Raw genomic sequence first — 13,285 nt, 5'->3', positions numbered from 1 at the left:
AGAATCTGGGAGACCGTGAGTTCTAGCCCTGCCTCAGGCATGGAGCCAGCTGGGTGATCTTGGGCCGGTCCCTCTCTCTCAGCCCGAGGAAGCAGGAAAGGGCAAACCACTTCCAAAATCTTGTCAAGAAAACTGCAGGGATTTGTCCAGGCAGTCATCAGGAGTCAAAAACTGACTCAAAGTCACCCCACAATATATGAACCGAGATCAGGACACTTTGCACTGAAGCACAAATTGGCTTATTGATAGTGCTACAGACAAAGGCAGGCCTAAAGAGGGGAGGGGTTATAGTCCCTTTTAATAGATTTATGCAAATTACAATATACATGTAATTGGATACAGCAGTAAGGTATTTATTGGCTGTAACAGTTCACATGCCTAATGAGGTCAGTGAGGCCATTAGGGTATAATTATGAGGTAATGGGCAGAACTACAAAAACAATAGGGTTTTGAAAGAACAAAGAAATATTTCACAATGAGAGTTTCTTTCTAAGGAGTTATTATCTTTCCCTTTCCCAGAGCTTTGCTCACCTCCTGGTATCTTTTTCCAGCTTATCAGCATTCTTTGCCCTTCTAACTGTTTTATGGCTGAGCTGATAGTTTTAGTTTCCCTGGGAAAATGTATTTGGGTTCAGGGATTTTTGGCTTGAGCTCCCCCCAATTCTCCTTCAATCTGTGCTTCAGTGTAATGCGGCCTCCTCTCCAGTTCAAACATACCCCAAGAAAATTCTACCTCTCTCATGGCCCTCACTTCCAGTCCCAATCTTTGTTCTCTCTTTTGCTGGCCCAGATAAGCTCTTTCAAATAATGCACTGGACTCTATGCGCTGACCATCTTCTTTATTTTCTAAGAATGCCAGTGCAGCCTATCTGAATCCACAGGCTTTTCTGGAATAGAAGAGGATGAAGTTGACTGGTACTTTGCTTGATAGCTGGTCAGCTTTCCATTTTAAGCAGTTGCTGTTGCTATTTCTTAGTATATTTTAATGTAAAAACTGAGTGTAGCAGGGAGATTGAGAAGCACCAAGGTTAGTGTCTCTAGGCCACTGCTGCTTATGAGATTCATGTTGGGGACCTCACACATACAATTTGACCTTTAATTTATGGGTAGAATCTGTGTGTGTAGAATCTGATTGAATGATTTGATATATAGTATTTGAAATGAGTAAGAATAGAAGTTTATAAATCTATACATGATTTTTTCTCATGCTATAGACTGCATTCATTCTTCATGGTAAGCATGTTCATAGAATAATTCATTAAGTTAATTATGAAGGTTTTGCCAACTATTTGGAGGGTTTGCACTGGCATATTAATTATCAAAACAATTATGCAGGTTGCATCTTAAGTACAAGTAATTTTTGCATGGTTGTCAATAAAAGAAAAATTAGCATCCTTAACGAGTTTAGAATTTAGTCCATTGTATACAGTATTTTGAATGTGATCCAATCAGAATGAATTATTTTTGTCAGCTTTTTCATTGTATAAAAGATATATGAATTAATGATTTCGGATAATATTCCTTCTATAGAATCATGAAATTTCACGTTGCCAAAAGGAAGTTTAAAGAAACTTTACGTCCCTATGATGTCAAAGATGTCATTGAACAGTATTCAGCGGGTCATCTGGATATGCTGTGTAGAATTAAAAGTCTTCAATCTCGGTAAGAAGACAAAAAGTCCTTTTATAAAGGAGTCTGATCATGTAAAATCCTTTTGGAGTGTCATATAAGCTGAGTCATATAACTTAAGACACTTAATTTGTGGCAGTCATATTTCTTCTGTTTTTGTTAGCTGTGCCCTTCTTCCCTACAACCTAATTTATATCCATTAAAACTTTTGTAGTATTATTAACCGTCGTCAACTCTGATCGCTGGAAAGTTGCAAGCTGATTTTGGCAGCTCCTTCCCAGCGAACTCAGAGAAAAAAATCTGACATCATAACTCATATATAACAGAAAGCACGGTACACAGCAGAAACAAATACATTTGTTAGACTTGGTCACATTTAGATAAACTATTTAGATTATCAGAAATTGTAACAATGGAAAGTATTAAAATAGTCATGTTAATATGTGTGCCATAAATAAAAATCTAAGAATACATATGCCCAATAACTTACAATAACATAAAAATACTTAGTCCCCAAATAAATGCATTATTACCTTTCGAAGGGTTACATGCATATTTCTGTATTTAATTATCTTGCAGGGTTGATCAGATTCTTGGAAGGGGACAAATTACCTCTGATAAAAGAAGTCGAGAGAAAAATACTGTAGAGAATGAAACAACTGATGACCTTAGCATGTTAGGGCGTGTAGTCAAGGTGGAAAAACAGGTAACACAACTTAAAGATCATGAGGCTGCTTTATTTTACTGAACAACTATTTCAGTAATAAAATTCATCATTAATATTTGCTAGGTATAGTAATTTCCATATATTCATACAACAAGATGATTGTACTAAATTATTTTACTGAAGTCTAGAGTGTCAATAACATTTTGCACAACTGTGTCATTCTTCTATTGCTATAGAATATACACAGAATGAATCTGGATGGCTGTAATTCACATCCTAAGTGATCCACAGAAATATCTCATGAATGTCCATGATTTTAGTAAAATTTATTAGGGGCTAATTGAAATGAATGACAACTTGAATCATATGTTTTTGTTAAGAATTACTTTTTGTAATAAAAAAAAAGCATGTAATAATTGAACAAAATTCACGTGTTTCCTTTGCAACATTTTTGTTATTTTGTGATTAAAGATGTTATGTATGTGTGTATGTATTATATATATATGTATGTATGTATTTACAGTATATATAATCATATGATGAAATATAATCTGTATGTTAACAGATGTTATTTTAATGGCATGAATCTTAGTTAATGAACATCAACTATCCTAAACAATTTTTTTCTTCTATCTCTAGGTCCAATCTATTGAATCAAAATTAGATTCATTACTAGACATTTATCAACAGGTTTTGAAGAAGGGATCTGTGTCTGCACTGACTTTGGCTTCATTTCAAATGCCACCTTTTGAATGTGATCAAACTTCTGGTTATCAGAGTCCTGTAGATAGTAAAGATTTGTCCAATTCTGCTCAGACTAGTGGATCTGTTTCTAGATCAGCCAGTGTCAACATGCCGTGTGGCCTACAGCTTATACTGACACCAAATGAATTCAACACTCAAGCTTACTATGCCTTTAGTCCAACTATGCATAGTCAAGCCACACAGGTGCCAAGCGATGGGCCTGTAACTCTGTCCACTAATAATGCACTAAACCAAATAAACCAGACATCTAAACTAACAGCCCCCACTACATTACAGATACCCCCCTTTTCATCAGTAAAGCATATCAATAGGCTGGAGCCTATTCATTTTTTTCCTGTTAACACACAGGAAAATACTTCTGATGTCACCGCTTGCCTTGTTGCCTCAAAGGATAATGGACAAAGTGCACAGTCCAATGTGACAAAGAATCTTTCATGGAGAAAAAGCCTTGATACAGAGGGTGAACCTCTAGTCTCCGTGAAACCAATAGTACAAATGGATATAGGAAAATCACTGTCCGTACAAAACCTTATACAGTCAACAGCTGAAGAACTGAATCTACAGATTTCTGGAAGTGATACCAGTAGTTCAAGAAGTAGCCAAGAACTATATAGCAAATGGAGGGAATCAAAATTATTTATAACCGATGAAGATTTGGAAACAGAGAGAGAAAATGAAACTTTTGAAGCCATTTCCCACCCATTAGTGGAAACAACTCTCTCTACTGACTCTCTAAGGACTGGAATGTCAAGATCATCTCAAAGCATTTGCAAGCCAGGAGACAGCACAGATATTCTCAGCCTTCCTCATGTCAAACTTAAATAGCATTTTGTTGGTTTTGTTCATAGCTAAGTAATCCTTTCAATCATACTTATCAAGGCATGGACTATTTTGAAAACCCTTTAATTATTTTTTTAAGAATAAATTAGTCCAGAGGAAAAGCACTTGTATGAGTCCATATATTTTAGTTGCATGTAAATGCATGTGTAGATGATGGAAAATATTCTAATTTATACCTACAGTACACTGGCATTTTCATTTAGTACAGCAGGTATAAATGAGTTACCAACAAAGTTCATGTTAGTTTTATTAAACATTTAGAAACCATTGAGTTTCTACAGCTCTTAGTAAATTTCAAATAATATGAAAATAATTTTGCCTCTGGTTTACTATTTATGACCTGAATTAGATCATACCTATGTTTACAAGGGGGAGAAAGTACTATTTGCAGCTGCTAGTAAGAGAAACCCACAGTATGAGATTAGAAATAGCTGCTAGTTGCAAGCTAAAATTAATCAGCTATTTTAGAAGAATTTTGATTTCTATATCCATTTGAAGATATAGGTATAGGATTGAGTCAAAATATTTTGCACAGCACTTTTCTTAGGTTTTTGTGACCGAACTATTACTACAGTACTACTACTACTCCTACTTCACCTTTTCCTTCTATGAACTGTTCAAAATTCCAAGTCATCAAGGTTGATCTTCAATGTGAAATTTTCTCTAACTTTCTAAATTCATAGATGATCTGTTTGTGGATCTTAATTATTTTGCCAGAAATTCTGCAAGAAATAGATGCTTCCTTGCACATGTAATTATTATTTAAAATTATTTTCTGTAGCTGAATGATAGCACAATGAAAAGTTAGCAAAAAGATAAAACTGGATGAAGTGGGGAGATAAAAGAAAAATGGAAGGTAAGAAAGGAAATAATTATAAAAGCCTATACAAAAAGGATAAATTTTTTAAAAATGTTTAAAAATGAACATGTGCAGGATCAGGTGAGGCCTACAGGGGAAAAAGAACCAGAACATAAAAAAGCGATTTATAACCTTTCCTTATAAATTAAAAACTGTTTCTCTCTCTCCCCATAATAATTCTGGTAATCTAACCCATCTGATGGTGCTGAACATTACCTGTCAGGTACTCCAAATATCTGTATCAACAAGAGCTGAAAGTCTGGTCTGGTTTTACTATAAGAAACTAAAAACTAGTGCCTCCTTCAAATACATTTCTAGGAATATTCTCTTCCCAAATCCAATCCATACTAGTCTGTGATACAGTTTTGAACTAGCAGATTTCTGTTCTTCCAACCTCTCCTCTTCTCCTGACAATACCAGGAAACAATACTAAACAAATTACAATTTCATAGCTATGTTTTGCCACTGAATTATTTTAAGAGCCTAATGGCATTCTAATTGCTCTTCCTACTGATAGCCAAATTTGCTGTTCATTTCAAATTCATATTCAAATTTGCTGTTCATACCCCCAAAAAACATGTCCTGTGTTTGCTCATGAGAAAGACGTCTTATGCTTGATATTCTCTCATGATTCCACAGGCATTCCACAAATTGAAGAGTGCCACTAACTCAGTATCTTGAGTCAGTCTTGCTCTGAAAATGAAGTTATACATCAAAATATCACAAGAGTCTTAATCATGATTAAATGCTGCAGATTGTGCTGCAATTTAAATTGTTTACTCCATTAATTTCTGCCTTTTTATATAGATAAACTGTCTGGATGTTATATCATAATCTTATTCTGTGAAAGTCCTCACAAAGTGTAAAGTGTTTGTACTATTTCCTTCATATAAAGATGATGAATGCTATTCCATAGTTTTGGTTTGGTCAAAGATCATATGATAATTTCCATGGGAAGGTCTTGAAGTACATGACAGTCTTTCAATTCTCACAGAGTATTTTATTTTATAATTTGCAATCCTGAAAGTCGATGGTGGCAGCATATTCCACAATATTTATAGTAGAAACAGTTCCAGGATGCCTCTCAGCCAAGCTTTCCTTTTCCAATTGATTCCATCTACTCCAGCTGCCAAACCAAATGAAAGAGGGTTGTTGGTGAAATGTGTATATGGCTGGCCATAGGGAGGAACAATCCCTCCCCCCACCCCATGAAACTTGAATCTACAGCTATTCATTCCCTTCTCCAATCTGGCAAATCTGCCAAAATTACTTCCAAACGGGGGTTTAAGTACAGTTTGTCCTGCCAAAGATATGCAGTTAAAAATATGACAGTATATCTATAAAAGCCCTCCATTTATTCAATGTTTTATAGTGCCTTTTTATGCTTTATGTGTATTATCCTAAATCTGCATTTAAGCTTATCAAAAGAGCTAATGCAAAGGCACAAGGCACGCAACTTATTCAGTGAGAAGTTCCCCTTTTAAAAAATACAAATGAGAAATATTATCCAGTTTGGTGTAGTGTTTAAGACATCAGGCCAGAATCCGGGAGACCCTGAGTTCTAGTCCCGCCTTAGGCATGAAGCTAGCTGGGTGTCCTTGGGCCAGTCCCTCTCGCTCAGCCCTAGGAATCAGGCAAGGGCAAACCACTTCTGAAAAACCTTGCAAAGAAAACTGCAAGGACTTGTCCAGGTATTCTCCGAGAATCAGACACAATTGAACAGATTAAAAAAAAATCCTGCCATACTTCTGTGTGGACACCAGCATTCAAACAGAGCTCCATTTCCAATGTGAGCAGAATCGGTTGCAGTTAGATGATTTCTCTGCTATTGTTGCCTTAATTAAAGGACGTGCCTCGGTCCTCATAATGTTAATTATGCATATAATGCTGTATGTAAAACTGAATGGCTCTTAAAAAACACTAATCAGGAGTATCTTTGCAAACTTATAGTTAATAATTTATATTACCCCACCCCCTTGTTTGTGGGAAGATTTTACAGATAATGTTCTAAACATTTAATTTTTTTCTACTGTTAAAAGTGATTTTTTTTTTTAAAAGATCATTATATGTACATTTTGAATATTAAATAGAAGAATAATGTTTCACAGACTGTATCTTCAGCTGGAATTCTTATAAGGGTGAAATCCTTTTTCCTACTGGAAGTAACAAAATCAAAATTTAACAAGAAATCCCTATTTAAGTATTTACTGAGCCCCATGTTATGCCACCATCTGCATGGGAAGCTTCTCTTTTCATTCTGAATATTACTGACCATGATAATAAATGTGCTGTTTGGGATGAAGTAGGGTAAAAAGTCAGTATTTTCATTAATGTTCTAAGAAATCTATATCTGACACCATATTGCTGCATAGGAAAGCTATAAAAAGAACCTCACAAAACGGGGGAAAATCTGACTATTAAAAACAGTTTGGGCATTGCAGTATAAATTGAGGGGGTTGAGTGTTATCCATAAGCAAGTACACCACTCTGCAGTGCAGAACTAGCCCTGAGGCCTTTGGGTGAGCCTGCAGGCCTGGTGAGAAGGTTCTGCGTCCTTGGTGTATGCAAATCCTTTCATTTTGCTGAACATACCTGTCAGCCTTACTAAGTAGGCCAGACAGAAAACATGATCAGATGAGCTAATTCAACTTTATTGAAAAGCTACATTAACAGAATCTTTCAAGTCTGTTGAAAGTACAAATCTCCTGCCGTCTCCTTTACAGCCTGAGAAATTAGGGAGGGTCCTTTCTGAGCCTTTTGTTCCGCCCACATTCTTGCTGCGGGCTACGCCCTCTCTTATCTGACTGCTCCCTTCTCACAGTCTCCCAAGGTCTTTCCCACATGCCATTACAATACCAGTGTCCCTTGCTTGAAAAATGAATTGAAAATAATAGTTTTTATTATATCCTTACAAACATATATTTTCTTCTGGTTTATATTTTATTTAAATATGAATAGAGTGTCCCATTCATAAGGCAAAGATCATACACCTTTACTAACACGGGTCAACTGTTTATATGTGTTTACAAGATCCTACGTAAACTGGCTGCTGTCATTAAATAATGTGACAGACACTTAATCCTCTTCTGTGACTGGACAAATTATTTTCTAAACTTAAAATGTGCTATATCTGGATTGGAACTTAATCCTAAATAAAGATTCCTATTTGTTTCCTCAACATAAGAATTGTGCCAGTTTAAACTATGGAAGTTACTTTTGCTAAGCATATCTTTAATCTTAAAATGTTGGTATTCCAATTATTTCCTGAGGAAACTTAATACTTATGTCACATATGTCACATTGACTTTGAAAATTAACGTACAAAATACTAAACAGGGATAAAGGGAATAAACTTTTTTTACAAAATGCTGAAAAACGTAAAATTTAGGAGACGAAATATATAAGCAAAAGAGTAAAGCTGAAGCCTGTTTTCTCCTATTTGAGCTAGGCTGAGTTAAATGGGACTACTCCCTAAGCTGTACCTTGCATACAAATATGTAGAATGACAATCAGCTGAATTGTTCTTGCTGAGACATCATACTGAAAGGTGGTAATTTAGGAAAAAAGTTATGACAGAAAAGTGGAGAGCTCCTGCTTCTTTTTTCTCCTTTTTGCTTCTGCAGCCTCAGTAACTTACTCCTGAATTAGCTTTCATTGAAGAGACAAAGAGACATGGGAGCTGTGGGCTTATGTTGCATTATGTGGTACTATATCTAATGCACAGTGTGGTGCTCCAGTGCTTAGAATTGCAGCCTTAGTTCATCCTAAACATAATAGTATTTCACCAATAAATATAGAGATATTTGGAACTGGGTCCTTAATTAATGAAACCAAATTTAATCTGTTTAGGTTCTATTCACTTTACTCAAATTACATGCAGAACAAGTAATTTGTTGTTCAAAGATACTTTATCATCCATCTGTGGGAAATGTCACTTTTTTCAATGTACTAAATAAGGCAGATGTTTGAAATGGAGGATTCATTTTATTTCTGCTTTACAAAGTTCCCAATAATTTAAATATGTACCATTTCTATAGGCAAAAAGTCTTCTTCTACAACTGGCAATGTTATAAAGTGCAGGCCTGGCCCAAACAGGGGGAGCAATGGGAGCAAATAGTTGTCTAACAATGGCAAAATATAAAGGAGATTTCCACTGATGTTAGAATGGCTTTAACCATCACAATAAAATACAGTGCTCATTGTAATTACATGATAAAATGTCCATATTATTGTTAATAAAATTGGTTTTAAATACTATGATTAATGTATTGTGTTAACTTTAAGAAATGGTGGCAGAGCCTGTGGCCTAAATTCATGTTGTGTCTGAGTGATTTAGTATCAGTTAACTGTGTGGCTAAGCTAAGAATATGTAAACGTATTATTTCCTTCCCTGATGGTCATGGTTTGGGTATCTCCTTGGACATGGACATGCCCTTTTTATGCATCTCCAAACCTATGTTATCCTCCTCTCTCTCATCAGAATGGTATTATGCTTTTCTTATTTCCCTGAGGGTATAAAGAACCCAATAGTTCTACATCTCTCTCCAGCTGTAAAAGATTTTACAGGACTAGGGTTAAACTCACTGGATGCACCTTCTCACATTTTAATTGATTATATGCCCACACATCATACATTTATAAGCATTCTCAAATTAGGGTAATCAAATTGCTACTGCACTCGTAATTTTAGAATAATGATTTTGAAAAATCATGAGGATTTTTCTATTATTAAAACTCTCTACCAAAAGTTTTAGCTATTTAGTTAGAAAACATATATTTAGGGCTGTACAAATTATTTGAAGAAGGGGATGTGGAACATTTGGGAGCTCAAAGGAAGCAGATTTTTTAAGTTGTTCAAACTGTCATGTATTTTTCCAGGTTCACACAAATTTAGGGTCCCTTTATACACTGAGTGTATCTTTATCTTCAAAGGTTCTCTGAAATCTCCAATCAAAAGGACAGAAAAGCACAGAGTCCACATGCATAAACTTTAGTAAGCCATCGTCAATATCGTTTAATTATATTTTTCTCATAAATTCTATTATGGGTTTTTTTATGTTTAGCATATTTGAAAAACAAAGAGCAACTCTAGTTGGCTGCTTGCTGAGTGAAGTTCACTCATAATTGAGTGTCATTCATTCATAATTGCATTTGCATAGAAAGGCTGAATGGCAATAGTTAAAACACTTGTCATCCACATTGTTTGGCTCTGATACTCTTGCAGCCTCTTGAAATTCCAGAGATACAACTTTATTATTTTTAAATTCAAAAATAAATTTGAACAATGTATAAAAAATCAGAATAGTAAAGTGAAGTATCCCTTATTGCCCAATTACTGGCTTTGAGTTTTAAGGAATATCAGATTTGTTTCTTATGATTTAAACATTCAATTCAGCAAAACAATCAGTGACTATTGGACCCCTCAATGTTTAAAAAAGGGCGGCTCTTATTTATATGCTAGAAATGTAATGAAGAAGCTTTGGTGTATTTTTTTATGGGCATACTGTATCTACTTGTAACTTATTTGTTAGATATTATGTTGTGATGAACCAGATTCCTCAAAGGCAGTTAAGGATGAAAAATGTCAATGTTTTGTTCAAGTATATTCCAAAAATCTGAAGTCTTTAATCTATCAATAACTAACTATACCAAGCTTGGACTATTGTGAAAAAGGCAACCATAACGAATACTGTGAAGAATACTGTGTCCCAGACTCTAAATGTTGGCTTATCAAAATCTGTCAACTCTCAGACTTTGAATTAGCTTTGTATCAAGGGAGAGGCATGACTGGAGAATATCCATATGGTCTAGGCTGAATTTATTGTTTAAAAATCAAACCGTTACATTGAAAACGTTTGAAGAAAGTTTAGAATTTTAATTGATATTTATTTATAAACTTTAAATAGGCTTTTATAGGTCTTTCTCTTTTTCTCTCTCTATACATATGCAAAATTAGATACAATTTGGGTGTTTGTTTTTTGAGTTTTGTTTGTTTACAGCTTTTTCATTTTTTCCTCTATTTTCTAGGATTTTTTCTCATTTTTTCTCTATGTTGTTCAGTATAGTGTCTTTACTTTTTTCTTCATTATATAGTTTAAGTTACATTTTTTTTATCTAATCATAATACTGTTATATTGCTATTTAGTTTCTATATACCATAAACTACTAAAGGTATTTTTAAAGAAATTTTAATTTCAATGTTTTTGAAGTTTAATTTAAAAAAAAAACCAAAGAAAAAAAAATCTGCATGTACTGTATGCTCTTCTGCCCTGAATGAGGGAATTGATTTGAAAGATTGTGTTATGTGAGAGATCAAAAACACAGAACCAGCCTACTAGTAATCTCTCAAGTTCTTTTCAATTAGTATACCCTTATATCCTCATGGCAAATTATTTTCAAAGAAGGCTAAAGCTAAAGCTATCATAGCTGGACTGCAAGAATGTGGATGAGTGCCAGATGGCAGCAAAGAATGGTTTATGTATCTCTTTGTTACCATCCAGTAACCATCCAGGTTTTTTGCATTCCAGTTGACATGTTCTGAGCCCTGTTTCCCCTAGCCAAAACACTAGAAAATGGTCTAATATAAGCCTTGGTCAGATCCAGCAGGACCAGTCTTACACCTTCTATATGTACCAGTCTTTGGCATCTTAGCATAAAATTAAGGGAACTGAAGTCTCCAAACATCTGGGGCATATCAAATTTGAGGAAGATCATCTTAAACTACATATTTATATATTTTTCCGACAGCAGAGTAACATGGCTGCTCCCCCAGAGATTTTGGAGAACTCTCTCTCCTCACTGTATAGCTATGAAAATAAAAAGGAGACATTATAGATCCTCCTCAATGGAGGAAAAAAAGTTTTAGATAATCTGGTTCTCTGCTATCAAACGGTAACTCTTTACAGCCATCCTATAGGCAAGTTTACTCGAAAGAAAAGTCGCATCGCGTTCAGTAAGATTTGTTACCAAATAACTGCTAGTCTTGAGCATAAAGCGAATTGTTCTAGAGAGTGAAGAGGCCAAAACTAGAAGAGAACTCCACATGCCCCGACTACAACTACGTGGAATTGATTCTGGAATTAAAACTTGCTTCGAGGCGAGGTACGTATGACATCAACATGCTTACTTGGGAGTAACAGTGGCTAGAGTTGAAGGTAACTTCCGCAGAGGCCCGGCTTCTCGTCCCCACCATTACAGTTCGTCCTTTGGTAAAAACCACCCTTAAAGCTATCCTTGGCATTCTTTAATCTCTTTGGAATTGACGGCGCAAAGACGGAAACGCTTCGGCCAATCACCTCCTGACAATGATGGACGCGCCATCCAATCATTGCCGCCGCCGGCAGCGGGCGGTTTAGCGCCGCACGTGCAGGGATAACCGGCGGGTAGTCCGCGTCGGTTCTTCCGGACTGTGGGTGTCTCCTGCTATGTCTGACTGGGAGGCGGACAGTGATGAGGACGAGCCTCGCGCATCCTCCGCTAAGCCTCCCCTGAGCGAGTGGCGCTCGGGGCTGGCGGGTCCTTCGAGGGCTTTGGGGACCCGGCCGGTGGACGAAGATAAAGAAGAGAGAGGCGGCGGGAAGAGATGGGGCTCGCGGCCGGCGTCTGCCCGCGAGCCGTGGCAGTCGCGGGCCCTAGAGTATCGGGCACGCGGCCCCTTTAGAGGAGGAGGAGGCAGGCAGCGGGTGGGGTCCCTCCCATTGTGCTTCCACCTGGATAATGCTCTCATCGGCACCCTCATAGGTAGCAGCCAAGCCCGCTACTCGCGAGGGTGAAGTTGTTGTTGTTGTTGTTATTATTCCCGCCTTTTTAATGTGTAACTGAAGGCGGTGAACATACCTAATCCACCTGCCTCCTGTTTTCCCCACAACAACCCTGTGAGGTGGTTTGGGCTGAGGGAGAGTGATTGGCACAAAGTCACGGAGCTTCATGCCTAAGTAATATGTAATAGCACATTTCTAAACAGGACTGCTGGCTAAGTCTATTGAGTCTTAAGTCTATTGAGTAACTCCCCCGTAAGATAGACTTAACATATCAGACTTAGCCATGGTTTGTTTAACCTGTTTTTTTGAATCACAGTTCAGACTGGGCAATACACTGAACCAAAACCAAGCAAACCATGTCAGTACGGCTTAGTGTGATGGATATACTAGGGCCAAATATGTAACCTTCACTAAAGGAATGAAAGACTGCAGTAGTGGTGAATAAAAAGTAGATTTGGATGGCTTCTTAGCAGCTTTTCTTAACCTGATCCTTTCTACAGGTTTGGACTTCAACTTTCAGATGCTAATTGGGGATTAGGGGAGCTGAATTTCAAAACATCTGGAGGACACTAAGTTTGAGGAGCCTCCTCTAGTTGTCTATATGTACATAACACTTTTCTGTTTACAAACATTTACAGTTTGCAAAGGTTTATAGTCTAAAATTGCTTGTAATTTAGTTGATAAAAAGGATAAGGAAAATATAATTGCTATAGAATTAATTACTAGCAAAGTGATTTTGTGTATCCAGAATTACCTTCATAGAAC

The 13,285-nt window shown here is 36.4% G+C and overlaps 2 protein-coding genes across 3 annotated transcripts in view; both read left to right on the top strand.

Moving 5' to 3' along the window:
- The window catches only part of KCNQ5 (potassium voltage-gated channel subfamily Q member 5), a 374,302-nt gene extending 369,531 nt beyond the window's left edge, over nucleotides 1-4,771 (top strand). For both annotated transcript variants that reach the window (XM_063313086.1, XM_063313079.1), the window contains 3 exons: nucleotides 1,531-1,662; nucleotides 2,209-2,335; nucleotides 2,936-4,771. In XM_063313086.1, coding sequence (XP_063169156.1) covers nucleotides 1,531-1,662; nucleotides 2,209-2,335; nucleotides 2,936-3,886 — 1,210 coding nt within the window. In that variant the 3' untranslated portion in view covers nucleotides 3,887-4,771. The remainder of the gene's footprint in view (nucleotides 1-1,530; nucleotides 1,663-2,208; nucleotides 2,336-2,935) is intronic.
- A 7,402-nt stretch (nucleotides 4,772-12,173) lies between these two features.
- Nucleotides 12,174-13,285, top strand: part of DDX43 (DEAD-box helicase 43) — a 36,077-nt gene continuing 34,965 nt past the window's right edge. Inside the window, exon 1 of the mRNA XM_063291120.1 lies at nucleotides 12,174-12,500. Coding sequence (XP_063147190.1) covers nucleotides 12,185-12,500 — 316 coding nt within the window. The 5' untranslated portion in view covers nucleotides 12,174-12,184. The remainder of the gene's footprint in view (nucleotides 12,501-13,285) is intronic.

Source organism: Candoia aspera, chromosome 1, assembly GCF_035149785.1.
Source record: "Candoia aspera isolate rCanAsp1 chromosome 1, rCanAsp1.hap2, whole genome shotgun sequence".
NCBI lineage: Eukaryota > Metazoa > Chordata > Lepidosauria > Squamata > Boidae > Candoia > Candoia aspera.
The sequence above is the reverse complement of the archived record's forward strand: the minus strand, read 5'-3'. Positions and strand labels throughout refer to the sequence as shown.